Source organism: Vanellus vanellus (assembly GCF_965231255.1).
Source record: "Vanellus vanellus genome assembly, chromosome: 4".
NCBI classification, from domain to species: domain Eukaryota; kingdom Metazoa; phylum Chordata; class Aves; order Charadriiformes; family Charadriidae; genus Vanellus; species Vanellus vanellus.
The window spans coordinates 25,160,026-25,177,743 of NC_138909.1; the positions used below are offsets into that span (position 1 = coordinate 25,160,026).

The window sequence follows — 17,718 nt, forward strand, 5'->3', positions numbered from 1 at the left end:
GACAATATTATTTTGTTTTCCTCTAAGTTTTGCATACTTGTTATTTTTTCACATCCGTATGATCAAGCGTCTCTCTCTTTTTGAAAAAAAACTGACCTAATAAAACATTGTCAGTTTAGATTTTATCCCCTCTTTATTCCCAATCCTCGGGAATGAAGAGGCAAAGCAAGTTCCACTCCTGGGCTGGCAGACTACTTAGTTTTGTACTGCTGCCATGAACTGCAGCTGAAGATCCCAAGTGTTGCACCCAGTTTATAGGAGTTTGCTGGAGCTGATCCCCAAAGCAAATACTTTTGAGTGAAGTGCAAGTTGGGACATGGTGTTGAACAACAAGATGATTAGATCCTGGGACGAAGACTTAAGGAGGTTCTCCTTATCAGACCCTCCTCACACGCAATGTAAGTGCATGTTTGACCTGGTTTTGTTCAACTAGTTAGCTGTGCATAGCTAAACTAGCTATATATTAGAATCTTTTGATAAGGTGATTAAAATGAACAGGTTAATGATTTTTTACAAGCCATTATGAAAATGTTCTGAGATTGCCTCAATATAAACAAGGACTCCAGTTGGCAAAACCATCAAAGCTACAATGAAGCAAAATTTAGAAAGGTGCTTCAGAGCATGGAAAAGATCTAGGGTTTCTTAGCTTTCTTTGGTTTAAATACTAATGTTGGGCAGGATATTTCAGGAGGGCAGAAAGAAGTGGGAAATGCAAAACCTAAATCCCTCTCTGGACTTCCAGGACCTGTTGAAAATTGTCACTTCTCCTAGATGTGAGGAAGAAGATGAGCTTTATAAATTGAGACGTGTTTATCCTCTAAAAGCGTAGGAGTGCTCTGTTCTATAGTCTTCCCTTGAGTCAACCTGGTTTTCTTAAACAGCAGCACCAACAGGAGCTTGCCTAAGCCTCATAGCACTGCTGAAATCCTATTAGCAAAGAAAGATCCAAATGGAACCTTTTATTGTCGTCTCCTAGAAATGGCAAGGTATTGTTTATGTTCCTTTGTGTCACGTGTAGAAGTTGCACAATGTTAGTCCTGTAGTGAGTAGTAGAACCTATGTAGTCAGTGTTTCATGGTTAGGCTGGCAGAGCCAAGAAAAGCAACATGAAGTTTATCATACAACTGTATCAAAGTAACACAGAGATGCCATCTTTTACTGAGACCAAATATTTAATGAAAACTGTAATTGTGATTCAATTATATGAGCTATTTTTTTTAACTAGCAACTAGTGCATTGCTGTAACAGCCCTGGTGCAGTTCAAGGTCAAATAAAACAGAGTTTTGAGTCAATTCCCACATTTACCAGAATGAATTAAAGCAGCTAATCAGATAACTTGATGAGAAGATCACAGCATTTTTGTACTCCTTCCAATTTTCTCCTTTATGTAAGGCACCAAATTAAATTGAAGCTTCAAAATTCACTAAATCATGACCTGTTTTTAAAAAAAAAAAAACAAAAAAAAAACACAAACAGAACCCCCCAAAATGAAAAAACACAAGAAACTCTTTGAATCTCTCTAGTTGATGCCCACACACTTCTTTTTATATCCGGGAGAAAAAATCACGTGCACTGCTGAACAGGAACTACTGGCCTATAAGCAACACTGCAGAGACATGGTGATTCTTTGCCCAAAGAATGTCACCAGTCATCTTGAGCCGTTCCAATGGGGAAGACTGGTTGGCCCATCAAGAAACAATGGGTGTGTGACAGATCATATTTGAGTTTCACTGCATTGTTGCAATGCAGTGTGCCCAGTTCAAGCACCAAGAGGCAGAATAAGACATCGCTCCTGGTCTTTTCTGAGTGGGAGGAAGTCTGGATCCATCCAGCAGGGAATCTGGTCCAGGCTTCTTGTTCTTTCGACACAGCCATCTGGCTTCTGCAGATCCCTGCTGGTTCAAGCAGTATGGCACGGAAAAGGAAGCAGCAAGTACCAACCCATGTGCTGTACTGTGACCCTTGTGCTAGGAGTAAGCAGAAGGTCTGCAAAACCAAATGGAGCAAATATCTGCCCCTTCCTTGCAACTAGCAACTCATTCTTGAAAAGTCTGACACCCAGAAAAAATGCTGACTATATATAACCAAAGCCAAGTCAGAGAGAAGAGTCTAAGCCTGCAAAAAAAATTCTCTAACAGATTAGAAATGTAGAAGAGGTGGGAAACCCACCTTTCAGTGTCTGCTTGGTAATTCACTAAATCAAAAAGATAGTGCTGTTAATTTTCATATTCTGCAGATGCAGGTCTGCTTTACGAAGAAGGGGTTAGATCCCCAGCTGAGAAGTCACAGAGATAAGAACATTTTCCCTCTTTTTCCCCTTTCCCTTGGGAATTTGCAAGGATTTTGATCTTGGGGAACACGTTTGTGTTGCTGTGTACTGAAGCACTGTGGTGAGGCTCCTACTCTTTACCTATGCTATGATAGTAGCATAGGGCTGGTACTGTAGCTTGGAAGAAGGCTAAGACTATACTGTGAGGCCACAAAGCAACTGCTCCTGTTCGGTCATATTTAAGACATATTTAAAAGGCTCAGGTGAGGTTTATACATTGCCACTGATTTTGTTCTGACTTAATGAGCAGGAAAAACTGTCATTCAGACTCAGTAACAGCTATCATCAGAAGGGAAAAGTCAAGCCTCATCAATCACAAAAGGGTAAGAACTACCATTAAGAGGAACGTAATATACTTACTTGAGATGGTAGAAGATCTGACATTTATTCGCAGGGGCCCTGTGTATTTTTTCAGGCCCCTCCGTAAGATCCTTTCAACTCTTTCTCGCAATGCTTCTCTAGAATCCGTGGCGGAGAACCAGAATGTGAGCAAAGCCTCTGCCATCACGCCATCGCCATCTGGGCTACAAACCAATGAAACAGTCTGGTTACCTTCAGCCCATTTCTTCATTTCTTAGTTTTTATCTCAGCTCCTCTAGCAACGGCAATGTAACATAAAGGATTAGATACATTATTGAACATTTTGTACGTTTCTGAGAGAGGGAATTACCAAAAGAAATCCAAGCAAATTGCTGAATGGTCAAACGCGTCTTAGGCTAGAAGAAGCCGTCACAGAAAAATGATGCTTTCTGTACAAATGGCCAGACCAATGTTATAATGGAGTCTGAACAGCAGTCACTGACTACGTTCTTGGGACATAGGAGCAGGAGGGAATGAACTGATTTGATTGCAATGAAAAGCTGGGTACACAGCACTTCAGAAACATCAGGCAGATGGTTAACGATATCTAGACAGGCCTTTCCAGGGCATACTCAGAATAAAAATTTCCAATCATCATCACAAAGGTACTTGAGCAAAGGGAAGAGACCCACAAAATCCAATTCCACCACTGCAACCTCTTGGGAGAATGTGGCTAATAACCTCACATTGTGCAACAATGAATGAAACTCAGCAGCATATCCACAATCTACTTATCACAGTCCCAGAGATGGACCACAACAGGGGCCTTTAACATCTCACTGAAAAGTACTAGCGGCACCCACACTGGGACACATGATTCCACAGTTCTGATGTAAGATCAGAGGAAAGAAAAGGAAGAAAAGTCTTCCAACAGACTGAATTCACCCAGTAGTAGTATTTGTTTTTCTTTAAAGCATCAGATACTGCAAGGAATTGAATGGTAGACTACAAACACCAAGGTGTCTAATCTGGCATAGTAAATCTTGCTCTGTGCTTGCAGATGGTTTATCCTTGGTCATTACACAGGGAAGATAAGAGCGTGCACCGAGAACCTTCTCCTCTGTGCCGCCTCCTACCTGAGCCAAGAAGCAGTGACACAACCCACAACACGTGGAATCACAGTTACTTCATACAGGGGGTAAGATAAAAGCAGGTTGCTCTGTCTGAAGTATCATTCAGATAGGAAAGGAAAAGAGAAGATCTTTCAGTTGTATCTCACTATCTTGGAAATTTGTAATTATATAAAGGAAAAATAAGAAAATTAAAAATAGAAGGCAAATAGCTTATACAGAAGTCACGCAATCAGGCTACGATCTCTGAAAGGAATGTGCACCAAAATGAAACCACCATTCCTTCTTTCTCCAGTGAAGGGCAAATAAAAGGCCATGTGTTATGAGCACACCAAGGCATACCGAGTGTTTCGTAGCTGAGCAGAAAGACACATTCCTTGCCTCAAGGCTCTTATAATTGGGACTGAGGAGCTATATGTGAACTTTCCAACAGGCTGTTTTTTCCCTTTGTGCCAACTTCAGCGTGATTGCCACTCCGTTTATTTTCCAGATATTATCTGATCTAACTGTGGGTGTTGCTCTGCATTTCTGAGGTGTTCCCTTACTTCTCCCCCACTCCTCTTCCTGTGCTGTGCCACACTGGAATTACTGTATCAATTCTTGCAAGCACACCACACCTCTTGAAACCCTCAGGTAAGTACAGCCCGCCTTGAATCACTCACTATATAGCAAAGGTCCAGAGCCAAAGACACCTAGCCAAGATTTGTTTTGGCTTTCTCAGTGAGCAGTGGACATTATTACTAACGCATTGTTTATACTGAGCCAAAAATATGCACAGTGCTTTCCAAGCAAATTCACAACAATGACCCTGTTTGAAAGAGCTTGCAGTCTGGGCACTTAAAGAGGCATGAAGCTTGCATATCTGAAAAAGTGAACAAGCTTTGGCGCATAAAAGTCTTGCATCCAACACAGCAAACATCACAGCAAATACCTCAGTCTTTCCTTGGGAACAAGAAGTAAAGAAAAATATTACTTCTTCCTACAGATTGGCTTCTCAGCTCCTCAGATAACCTTTTCTACACTTATAACACCCTAGTTGGTGTTGAAAAATATTCCTAAAGCTACATTCAAATAATGACCTATGTGATTTGCCTAACTGGGGGTTAAGCTAAGGTAGAGCAGGAGGTAGGATTTCACAAACCGCAGAACAAGGAGAAATACATTCAGAAGAATAAGATCTTGAGGCTGCTGTCATTAGTCTTGCAGCATTAGCACGTGATTATTAAGACATTCACGGTTTACTTGCAAAGCAATGGGCACTGTCACTCAGGAACAAGACCTTAGTATTACAATAGACAGTTCTGTAAAAAGGGCACTTTCAGCACTCAACAGTGGTCAAAAACTCAAATCAAACATTAGGTGTTTTTGTGAAATAAACAGAGAATTAATGAGAAAAAAAACCCAACACAATAACATTTCGTAATGATAATCCCAACCACAGGTCTGATCCCTTCCCTCTCAAAAAGCAGAGACAGCAGATCTGAAAGAGGGTACGGTGCGGGGTGACCGGGTGACAAGGAACAGTTCCTGCAAAGAATTGTTAAGCAGGCTGGGACTTTCGACTGACAAAAAGAGTACAGCTCATGGGGTACAGGAGAGAAAAGGTATATGATGGGAGTGTCCGATACCACTAATTGCATGGAGAGAAGGGATAGAGATCAACTTTTCATCACCTCTTCCAGCACAAGAACTAGTGGCCACTGAATGAGCCAAAGGAGGTGGCTCATCACAAGTAACTCCTTCCTGAAGGATTGAGATGCACGATTTTCAAGATACCAGGGGAGACTGGGCAAGTCCTTGGAAAACAACTCCACGGGGGGGCTGCTAAACAAACCACAACCACTTCAGGAAATCCCAAGCAGTAAATAGCTGTGGTAGGGAGCATACCAAGAAGCAGTTATGATACATGTCTGTTGTGCTGCTGCTGTTCCCTAGGGACCTACTTATGCCCATTCTTAAAGATGCAGCCTTGACAAATGGGACCTTCTGAACCAGCACAGCCATGCTTGGGTTTTACTTGACAAGCCCAGCACAGGAGCAATACTAGAAGTAAAATGACATCTGCATTATAGTGAAGGAAATAGTTTTGAAAATGCTTTTTATTTTTTAGATAGCTCAAGTTATAGCTGCTTTATTAGCTAAAGCTTGCTCAAGATCTGAACACAAACTTGTATGGAGTTTGGACTGACTGAAGTTTTATCTTCTGCATCAAGATCCAAAGGAGGGCATGGTTCAGAATAAGATTATGCTCAACTGGGGATGATGTCTTACATAAAATACACTTTACTGAATCAGATCAAATGGCTCTCTAGATGGGCTTAGTGTACATTTCATCTCCGCTGTGTGCATTTATTACAATCTCACATACCTCACTCTGATTAAGCGTGAACGGATGTATTTTTTCCTTAAAATGGAATTGTAAAATGTCTTGTCGATCTGTTGAAAAAAGAAAAATATAAGATAACAAGAAAAAAAGGAGGGAAATGGACATATTGCTGGAAGGAGCATTCAGAAAATAGCACCCAGTTACAAACTCACAGCTTACAGAGCCAAGAAATGTAATCCAGCCCAGCCTCTACATAACAGCTGCCACAGACTCTTCCTAACTGTTTCCCATTTGGCGTAAGGCACATCATAAAAAGTTAACTCACTTTTCTAAACATCCTATGAGTACATTAGTGTGCCACTATAGTGCTGTCCCATCCACTTCCAGGCATAATGAGGGATATTTATAAACATCCTTGAAACACACCGCTCCAGTCTCCCAAAGCACAGCCTCCTAAATGTGGCCTACAGAAATGATACAGCATACTGTGCGCTCCGCACTGCGCTGAGCCTCTCTTGTAAGGGTCCTTTCTGATACAGCATTTATTCTTGGTCCTACAGAAATTTATAGCAAAACTACCAGTGATCTGAAATTATACCCCCCAATCACCTTTGTGATTTGCCGCACGCTGGGGGAATTCTCAAGCAATTCTCATCAGAAATCAGAAGTCTAGGACTCATAAGGACTTGATCCCCAAATGACATCTTTGTTGGTTCCTGCTTAACCACATCCTGCTTTAGGCTCAATGTTGTTTCAAGATTGCGTGAACAGCCTGAGACAGCGCGGTATGATATAACATGCTGTGAAATTCTGCCAGGAATGGCTCAGGATCACCGAAGTATTGAGAAATAGCAAAGTCACTAGTGAGTTATGCAGTTCCTTCTATCAGCAAAACCAATAAATGGAACATACCCTGTAAACATCAAATGCATTACAGGAAAGACTACGTAGGAATGCTTCACAAAATAATGCAAGTTGTCTTTTCTGTAGTTTTTAGCCCATAAAGGCTGTCTGATTTAGCCAAGTGTCCAGATTTTCTGTCTTCCAAAGGAAAGAAAAGTAGTAGCTCTCAAACTTCTGGTATGTTGAAATCTTTCAGATACGGAAACAAGCATATAAGCATGAAATCTCGGGTGATTCCTCCCAAAGCCTCTCTTTCCAGCCTTGGCTGTCATAAGATGAAGCCTCATGCCATTACACAATGATACTGAAGCAGAATAATTTCAAGATGAAAACTGCAGATTTTATTATTTTAAGGTGATTTTAAGCATACATAAGTAAGAAAAAAAATAAAAGTTCTTAATGGTCATTCACTGAGCTGATCTTTTATCTTGCTGCCACTGGCAGTTATCTGGAATTACTTTGGAACAGACAAAATTCTATGGAAAAAAGATATCAACTGTGACAAGTTACTGTATATATGCAGAATGCACTTTATCCTGTCACTTTGCAGATTGCCAGCTGCTACCACTGCATTTTATGAGGCATACAGTTAGAAACCAAGAATAAAATGTTTTGTTTCCTATAACTCTGCAGCCTGTTCTACCACCACCCCCCTTGGTTGCTGGAAGTATTTGCCCTCAGCCAAAAAGTTCTTTGGTTTTGGTGTTTTGGTTTTTTTTTTGGTTTGTTTTTTTTTTTTTTTTTTAATGACAAGATTTGCTTATCATTTCTGTCACAATGTTAACTGCTTCACTGATGACTGTGTAAGTGGAAACATGTAGTTAAGCAGCACTGCCAGCTTTGTGGCATGCAATGGCATGTGCTGTCTTCGGCTGTACTGCGTCTGGGAATTTTTGAGATCTTTGGGACAGGGACTTCTTTGCAGGGTGCTTAGCCAACAAAAGAGCACCTTGAGCCAGGCTGAGGTACACCTCAAGCTCCTACATGGCTAAAAAGTAAAGCAAAAGCAGGCTGACTTTCAGCTTGGGACTGAAGAGGGCAAGTATTCACAGTCCCTTGCAAGGCAGGAGTAAGTCAATATGACATTCCTGAATCCTTTACCTCCTCCTGGCAATTGTGTTTTCAAGCTATCTGTAAGGTCTCACCTCAGAGATTGCAAGTATTTTTGCTACACTCTCCACCTGCATTTCTGCAGCAGATACAGGGATCCTTACTTCTGTCACCTGTTCTCTTGTGTGTCTTTGCTACAGCCTGAGCAGCTCATGTGATTGTGTGTTTTGTACTCCCAACATGTTCAGCTTTCTCCTTTTCTCCTCACCCTGGACCACTTCTCAGATGTTCTATATAGTCTGATCAGGAACACCACGTGCTGCAGCAAAGACAAAGATTTCCAGTGGCATCTGACAAAACACAATTATACACAGTACTTTTTACGAAGGAGTCCAAATGCAACTGAACTATCAGCAACAGACATTGTTTTCAGAAAATTCAATCCAAAAGAGATGTTAGTTATTTTTATGGAGAGAACAGCAAGCATATGCTTTAAAATGATACCAAAATTACTGGATTTGTGTTACTTCCATTCTCTTTCACAATTTCTTATCTGAATGAGAAAGTAGTCACTTTTCCCTTCCTTTTACATGCTGTCACTAACTTTCCTCTCCTTAAGAGTTGCCTGAGTACTACATCACCAATAGATTAAAAAAACCCAAACCTGGAGAGTGGTTTTGTTTCCAGTCATCCTTGCAGGGCCTTTAACACCTTCAAACTTGACCTGGTATTTTTTACTTTTGTAATCTGCTGTATCTTATTAAGAAAGACATGCTAGCCAAACCTCTGCACTGTGGCCCCTATCTTCTACCTGCTGATGAATTTGACAGATATGAATATGTCCCAAATCTCCTCTTTCCTTCATCGATGATTTTGGTAACCTGAATTATTAACAGTAATCTTTATATTCACACAGAGTTTATGTAAGAGGAAAAGATGTAGCAAGATGCCTTCAGATAATAACTTTCAAAGATTAATGTTCTGTCTCCTGTTTTTACTGTTCATCTTCTGGTAAAGCTTTTCACACCCATATCAAACAGCAAACATTTCTCTCCACCCTGCTTATAGCTTTCTTTTCAGCTTGAGTCACAACCCTGGAAGCAAAAGGAACTACAACTTTGTCCGGTAACTAGGTGGGACTGCCTGGGAGAAGCATCTACACTCACTTTAAGCGTTTTTCTTTGATTACAGCCACTCAAAAGAGACGCTGTCATGACCAGATGTCTTGAATTCACTACTGCTTAAGTACATCTCACTTGTTTTCCTGGCCCTTGTCTAGCAACTGCTCAATGGTGACAGCTGCTGCTGCATGCAAGGTTTACAAGCATTCTTAACCAAGTGCCAACTCCTGCTCCTTTTAAGTGAGCAGCGTTTTCCTGACAGCCTTTATTTTAGCATTTGTCCAAACAAGATTTTCTTTGATTTAATGTTTGCTGGCTAGTTTAGCTTAATGCCATCTGGTATTTCCTCAATTTAATTTCATATCCTCTATCCTTTTTACAAAACTTCTCTCCATGCAATATAATTTTCTAAGACAAACTGGACTTCATTCCTGAACACTGGTCCATCTATGCCAATACAATAACTAATAGTGGCTAGTACCAAAGATGCGATAGGAGGACAAAATATTCCCACCTGTACAAACCTAGCCACAAAGGAAATTCTTCCTTGTTCCTTGCAGCAAGAAGTTGCTTTACACCATGATGAACAAGACTTGTTTTCCTATCCTATCTTGAATAACTCCAGATCTCATCATCATCCTCTTTTTCTCGTGTTGCACCATGGCCAACCCTCTGAGGCCCGTGAGCAGCCTACTAAAATCTTCGTGATTTCAGTTACCCAACATGCCCTGCCTCCCTGGGACCTGGAAAAACCTGCAAGATCTGGAAGTAGGTCATATGCGGCAAGGATTCCATCGCTCCAGTGTAGGACAGGGCTGACATGAGTGGGTCTTGCCCAGATGTGTAGCTGGGTCTGGAATGACCCGGCAAGGTTGGCTGTGTCAGCCTTTGCTTTCTCCCACCACACACTGGTTTCCCACTGCACACAGGGTAATAGGGATTTATCAAAAAGGTTATCTTAAATCTAGTTTGACAGAACTTTCCTCTGGAATATTTGCTGAACCCACTGAATTACTTGCGTGGGACGTTCAAAAGCATTCAGTAGGTTTGGGAGCACAAGTCCTCTCGTTGCTCAATACTATTGCTCTTTTTCCTGCTGCCAGGTTAGTCCTTCAACAGCTATCCTCTTACTGCATTCTTCTTCTTGCTTCACTAGCCCTTTAGGATGTAAAGCCTATTATTAGTGATTTTTTTAAAGCTTTTTGACCATAAATATTAATTGGAACATACCACCTGGTTCAGTGACTCTCTCCATTTTTGTGGCAATCATACAATAATCATATTCATCAGTTGTATTAATTCTGTACCGAGCACCCAACTTGCTGGCCAATTTGCATCCAATTTACAGCTTAACATGCTGAGACCTCCAGAGGTGATCATAATGCAAATTCAGTAGCAGCTCCCTTGAGAACCTGACGTATCTCCCGCTCAGGTTTCAACTGAGGGGCTATTTGGGAATCCTAACACAGATTAGAGAGAGAGAGGGCAGGAAGAGAAATATAGACAGGGACAAGCAAAATCTGAACCCGGCACTGTCCCAAACCAGAACGTGGACATCACACTCCCCTTAGAAACAGAGATACCGATTACTCACAGAAGCAGTGACAGTCTTACAGCCACAGTGCTTGCCCAAGGCAAAGAAAATGGACCTGAAGGAGAGTGAATGTAATGATCCACGGGCCTCCAGCAAACCAGAAGATCAGAAACTCTCCCATCAGAAACCACACACATACACAAAGAGAGTATGTGTCACGGCAGGCAAGAGCAGTGTGATCCCATACATCTGCAAATGGTATCACAAACTCTTCACAGAGTTTAAACTAACTGGAATGCTAAGGCTGGGGGGTGAGTAAGCACTATCTGACTTTGCACTAAAATAAGGAGCTCACCTGGATGGTTTTTGGAGGTGTTGGCTGTAAAAGAGAAATAACTGACCTTGTACAGTAGTTCCTAAAAAGATTGGTCTTTCAGATAAAAGAAATAAGAAGGACTAATACATGGGATAACGTCAAGATTTAAAGTACTATGCTTATGCCTAGTGCAACCAATTTCAAAGGCAGGTAATGGCCTGAGAGTTTCATTATAGCCATGTAATAGTGACATCTGGAATTAAGGTCACCTAAGTATTCCCATTCCTACTCCCTGCTTTCAATTGTCCATAATTAGCTTCCTAAAACTTTCACACTACCATTGAAATTTTGTCTGCTTAGGAAGGAGATTTTCCAATTTTTGGAGAGAAAATCAATTTTGGAGAGGAAATAATCTAGGCCAATATCCAGAGAAGGGGTTTTGTGTGTGTGTTTGTTTTTTTTTTCCCCCAAAAGTGTGCTTTTCCCAGGAAAATGACTCCACACCCTCTATTTTTTTAAACAATACTTAGAGGTAAGGAGCTGAAATCCAGGAGTGATTAGCTCTTAGGAAAACAATAGTTTTATGAAATCTAAGGAAGATGAATAGTGATGTATTCAGGTTACAAGTGCCCTAATACCATCAACCATACAAGTTCAGTACTGAATTTGGATTCTCCCTTTTGATAACATCATGTTCTAAACAACCACTCTCTTGACCGGCCAGATTTTGATCTCAGTGACACCAGTTCACATCTTGAATCACTTCATTCGTTTAATTACCTGTAAACAAGGCAGTAATTCTGGATTGTGGGTCTATAATTAAGATAAGATTCTACCCTTAATCACACACGCTATCGATAACTGCCCTTTATTTCATTTTGAATTCCTTTTCCCAGTTCAGGTTCACATCCATTTTCCTTGTGCACATTTTATAGCTTTTCTTGCCACACACTGGATCTCAATCAGACTTACTTTTTCTTTTTTTTTTTTTTTTGGGGGGGGGGGGGGGGGAGTGTCTTCTTATGATTTTTCTGGCTTTGTACATGCTTATTAGACCTTCTGCCTTGATGAACCAAGAAAACAATGAAAAAGAAGAGTCAGCTAATATGCCTATTACCTGAGAAAATCACATTGCATTAATAAGTCAAAGAATCAATGAAATTGAAGGATCATTGAATTTAAGTTAGAGAAAAAGTTGGATATTAGGCATATTGTTGATAACTAATCATTTAATCCTGGAAATTCATGTCATTCATGCTATGCCACACTGCTGGTTTGAGATCTTACAGGTGAGGAAAAACACTGAGGACTACAGTGCATCAACTCATGCTGCATTTTAAAGTGCTTTGTACGTTCCTCAATATTTTTTTAGTTCCCTGTGCCACTGTGACCTGTGTAAACAGGAAAAACTGGAAAGAAAAGTTAAAGTAAAAAAAGTTAAAGAAAAGTAGGAAAGTATTTCAGTTTTTAAATCAATGCAGTATATGCCTATACCAGTGGTCTTTTTCTTCTTTTGATTTCAATAGGAATTTCTGAAAAAAGCATCACCAGTAAGATGCAAGTGCTTTCTGTGAGTTATTTTCTCTCTCAGTGTACAGCATTTCACCTATATCTTTAAGGCCACACCTGACATGCTGACAGTCGAATGTGCTGTCAACCTCTAATTCCAGAGCTAAATAAACAATTTGCCACTCTGTCATCTTGGCCACTGTTACATTGCCATGTTTCCCAGTTGGCTGGATTACTGTGGAAAGATGCTTTCTGCTTTGTTTCTAGCCCCAGTCACCTATAGAGGGCACTCTTACTGTAGCATGTTAATCCAAGGACAATGCTTCCTATTTGCGAGAACCATTCCCTTAAAACAAAGCTTTTAAAGCAGTTGTCAAATGCCCTAAATTTATTTTAGTTTTTTTTCCTCAAAATTCTCCTTAATCTTAAAGATATTTTTTACATATTATTTTTCAATTTTACATTATTTTGCATAACAAGAAAAAAGGGAGAGTAGTATTATTAATAAGTCTCTAAAAAACTTAATTTTAAAAGCTTCATTTTTTTCTGGCCTTTGTTATGTAGATGCACTTCTAAATAAAATTGCCTTCAGTGAAGAACAAGAAAAACTTTCAATAAAAGTTCCGTTCTTTTCACCTCATATCTGTACTAAGCAAGTACTGTAGGGAGCACATACAGAGCCTAGGAATGCTTGGGTTTAAATAAGGACTTAGGTTTTAAATTTTAGGATCTGTATCTGAAAACACTACCAGTTCTCTTTTGAAACTTATTACAACCAGGAACATTCTTACTCAGTTTGGTCTGGGTGCTGCAAGACTCTGAAAAGTCCTTGGAAAGATTTGGCTGCTGCAGCTACCATAATTTCTTTTTCTGTGATCTGTCCAATTTCGCTTCAATTTTCTTTTATTTCAGGGGCTGAGAGGGGAAAAGAAGTGCTTTATAGGGGGTGAGGGGGAACAGCACACATACAACAAGTGAAGCTACATGATACTTGTAGATACTTGTACTTTTCAACTTTCTGTGGAAAAAAAAAAAAAAAAAAAAAAAAAAAAAGAGTGTCATGTGAGACTCCCTTGAACTTCAGCACATTCCCTTTTCTGGGGGAACATTCAGTTTTCACCTCTAAATTACTCCTCACGGTCTGGTCTCCCAGAGCAAATAGTCTTTAGGAGTTTTTCAAGAGCCTGCTGCCTTGGGGGTCTGCTCCTGCTGAATTAACCTCCTGACCCAAGGACCATAAGGCACAGATAGAGCAAGCCACACTTGTCTGAGCTTTACCTTAATACCCACATGGAAGGTGTAACAAACACACCTCATGTACAGCTTCAGCCAGCTTTGCAGCTAGCTCTTGGCTCTGAAGTAATTTTTATTTCACCTCCCTCTCTCTCCCAAATATACACATGCACACTTCTGACCCTAAAAAGGCCAAGACAGCAGTCTCATCTACTCACTTACTGATGCCAGTCTTTTCAGCTAGGCTTCCTTTGAGGTCAGCTCAGATGGAAACCTTAGCTAGTGCTTCAGGCTTTGGTCCTGCAGATGTGACAGTAAGCTATTCACAACTTAAATGATAGAAGGTACTTCCTGATACGAGGATGACTGCAAGCTTATCACTGGGTATATAAAGCAGAGAGCCTTTCAGTTACAAGCATCCTTTTGAAGGCTAACCCATCCATCAAAAAAGGTTATCATGTGTTAAAGCTCTGCTTTCCATGGAAGCATAAATGTCTACATGGGACTTAAGAGAGAACAAACACAAAGAAACTCAAGTATTGTGATGAGGGTGAATAAAACCTGAATGTTGCAAAGGAACTAGGAGGGTCCTTTCCTGATTACCCATAGGCGCCTGAAAAACTCTTTCCTATCTCTGGGGATCTCTTCTCAGGTGCTGAAGTGGCTTTATGGATTTGGCCTTTCGACTCTCTCCAATTCATTCCCCTGTCTGCACAGAGGAGACATCAGTGCTCGAGGGCTCAGAAATTGTGGGATGCTTTGATTGTAATTGAATTGTGCTGAAGCAGCTGAGAATCTGCACCACTGAAGATGCAGAGGACAAAGTGAGCTGCCGTTGCACCCCACTGGTGTCCTTTGTTGTGGTGGCCCAGAGGACAGCTAAGCAGAGGCATTGGATTCAGCTAACAAGCCTTGTTTGTGCACCACAAAGTGGCGGGGACAGTGCAGACCTGCAGAGAACTACTGGTTACCAAATGCTGCACTTGACAGTCCTTGGGATCTTCACTCACTTTAGCAGCACAAAGAACAGGAGGTGTATGATTGTGAAGGGAGGTGTATGGCACCTGCCTGCCCCTCTGCTTCTCCCCCCTTGTAGTGAGAGAAATGTGTTAACAACCTCTAAAATCATCATCTCCTGAGGGAGAAAACCGCCTGCTTCCTTACCAGCTCCAGTATACGGACTCATCAGTGAGTGTTTAAACTGCCCAAGAACAGGCACAGTCATCAGAACTATGCTGCAGCATTTTCCTGTGGTATCACAAGTACCCCTGCAATACCCAGTAGAGGTACTATTTCTTTCTAAATGAAACTCACACTAATTCAATTCTATCAGACAGGACAAACTTGTATTGATTAAAAACTTTCCCCAACATCTGTACCTAAGGACACAGAAGATTCTCTTATCACTTCAAGTCACTGAAGCAAGATGTCTGTTTCTAAAAGAGAAGTCCTGATACACAGTACTGAGTCCCGAGGCAAGAATTACTTGATGAAATTCCGTGACTTCAACAGAAATACTGGGATAGGCAGTAGTTTCCCAGGGGAAGTACCCAGGTATGCTCTTAATACAATCCCCAAGCACTCTGCCTGAATCCAGCCAGTTAGTTCTGTGTTAGTTTCAGATGGTGGAAGGACAGGGGAGAGCCCAGGTGCTTTGGAGGTGATGAAATGACAGGGGGAATCCATGCCAGTCCATTCCATGGCTCGAGGCACTCATGGAGAGAAAACAAACACCTCGCTTTTCCCCCAGCCACCCAATTAGCCAAGGAGGGACCCATGCTATGCTCATACCTGAGGAACATCCATCTACCCAGCCCACGGCCTAGCTTACCATCACATGGGAGCCAGAGAGAGTAGGGGATAATGAACAGGGCATAGCCCCAGAAGCAGGGGAGGGTACAGTGTCTAACGCAAGAGTCCACAAAGACACATGGACTAGGACAGGGAGAAGCAGCCCAACAGCAGGGCTGGGAACAGCTCTGGCCAGAGGAGAAGGAGACATACTAGATGCCTGGCAAAGGAGAAGGGTGGCATAGGCTGTCCTCGAAGAGGGGAAAGCCCACAACATCTAGCCGAAAGTATCAGAAAGTTATTGTATTGGTAAAAAGAGCAGACAGGTACGTTTGCAAGTCAGTGGTGGGCAGGGTAAATGCTGGTGTCCATTACTACTGAGCAACCAGCCATGTATTGAAGGGGTCACATGCTGTGGCTGCTTGGTATCCACTGCTCTCTCACATCTAGACACTTGCTAGCTTTCAGCTAAGACAATTCTTATTAAGATGGGCTTGATGAGTTACTCATTTCAAGCTCTCCTGAATGCACATCTCCTTCCCTTGAGGTCAAAGAGGACTTTCCACACTGGACAGGAAGCCCCACCACCTGCCTTCCCTGCACACAGGGCAGTTAGTGCTGCTGCCCAGAGTAGGCAACTGGGATCATACCAGTCACTCAGGTCTATCTAGAGCCAGCTGTCTCAGCTCCCTTCACACTTCAGGGTGCCAGAGGGGATGAAGAAGCAAAACTTAGAGCAGGGCCTTAGAAATCTCCCCAGGGATGCTGTTATTAAGAGGGTAGTTAGGGCCTCCGAGGCATTTTTGGGAATTCCAAAAGAATGAATACATTTTATGGGAGAAGAAAAAAAAAAAATCCAAGCCTGGAGCAGGAGCTGGAGTAAACCAGTGGGCAAAAGTTGATCATATCAGCCTGTTACTAGAAGACAACAAGTCTAGCATTAAGTGAACCTACTATAAAATAAAGGATCCTTGGGGGAGGAGCCATTAAGGCTGTGACTGTGCCCTTTTTATCCAGTGCAAGAGGGGACAGTCTGGCACAGTGCATTTTAGCTTGGCAAGGGAAGAACAACTGGTCCAGCTAGAAAAACGAGGAGACTCTGGTAAGCTGGAACATCTCTTTCCACAGTGGCATTCAGTCAGGTCTGCTTTTTCAAGAGAGCACAAAGGGAACCCTGACAGCCACTTGCAGGAAGCCAGGCAAGGAGCAAAAACCTTTCATCATCTGTTCCTCAGTCCCCCCAGCTCCACCCCAGAAGACATTTTCCAGACTTTCCAGTCAGCCCTGAGATGTTGACTGGTGCACCAGCTTCATCAGCTCTCTGGCATGATCTCCTCTGCATTCCCTCCCACCTTCAATGAGATAAGAGAGTCGGGAATGTCATTCACACAATGGGTGTTACTACTCAACTCTGGAAACCAAAGCAAACATCAGGAGATTGCTGCCAGTCCCAAGGAAGGCATGGGATGACTTCCCTATGGGAGGAAAAACATTTTTTCTGGTGAAACATCAACTGAAAAGAGCTCCTTTCAGGGTTGTTCCAGGGACAAAGGAAGGAGACTTCATCAAAGGAGGGATCAGAGAAGGGAGCGCTTGGCAGGGAGTCACACTAACTCAGGTAATTTGAATGTTTCTGATTATCAGAGATGATTCACTTCTGTTCACTTTGCACCAAGTATTGTGAAAGACATTGCATTTATCTGCATTGACTCACTGTTTCACAACATGAGCTTAAGGTATCGTTACTACTATGACAATGGTAATGCTTGGACATCCAAAACCCTGACACCAGCCGGGGAAAGACGGCAAAGGATTTTGGTAAATCCAGACAAATCAGGAAATGTGATAAAAAACTCAACTCTCTGCTCCTCTATTAAAGAGATGGTATGAAAACCCTGAAAATAAAAATGCAGATGTTCTGAGACAGCTGTCAAGAAGTCAAGAGGATATTTCTGTTTCTGGAAAGATTGCTTTGATTTTTATCACTGCAAGATGAGTTTTGCTTGTAGACAATCAGACTTACAATAAACATACTGTTTTTCATTAGCATATGGAGTCACTTTAAATAAGCTAATGGACAATTCTCAATCTCATGCATCCTTGTAAGATGGAACACCTGGAGCTAAAAACACAACAAGTCAAAGTTTATGGCAGGGACCATTTATATCAGCTGACC

The 17,718-nt window shown here is 41.6% G+C and overlaps 1 protein-coding gene across 1 annotated transcript in view; it reads right to left on the bottom strand.

Moving 5' to 3' along the window:
• The window catches only part of LOC309670984 (transmembrane protease serine 11E-like), a gene marked incomplete at both ends in the record, with an annotated part of 44,141 nt that overhangs the window by 15,360 nt on the left and 11,063 nt on the right, over positions 1–17,718 (bottom strand). The window contains 2 exons of the mRNA XM_082482131.1: positions 2,690–2,853; positions 6,128–6,195. Coding sequence (XP_082338257.1) covers positions 2,690–2,853; positions 6,128–6,195 — 232 coding nt within the window. The remainder of the gene's footprint in view (positions 1–2,689; positions 2,854–6,127; positions 6,196–17,718) is intronic.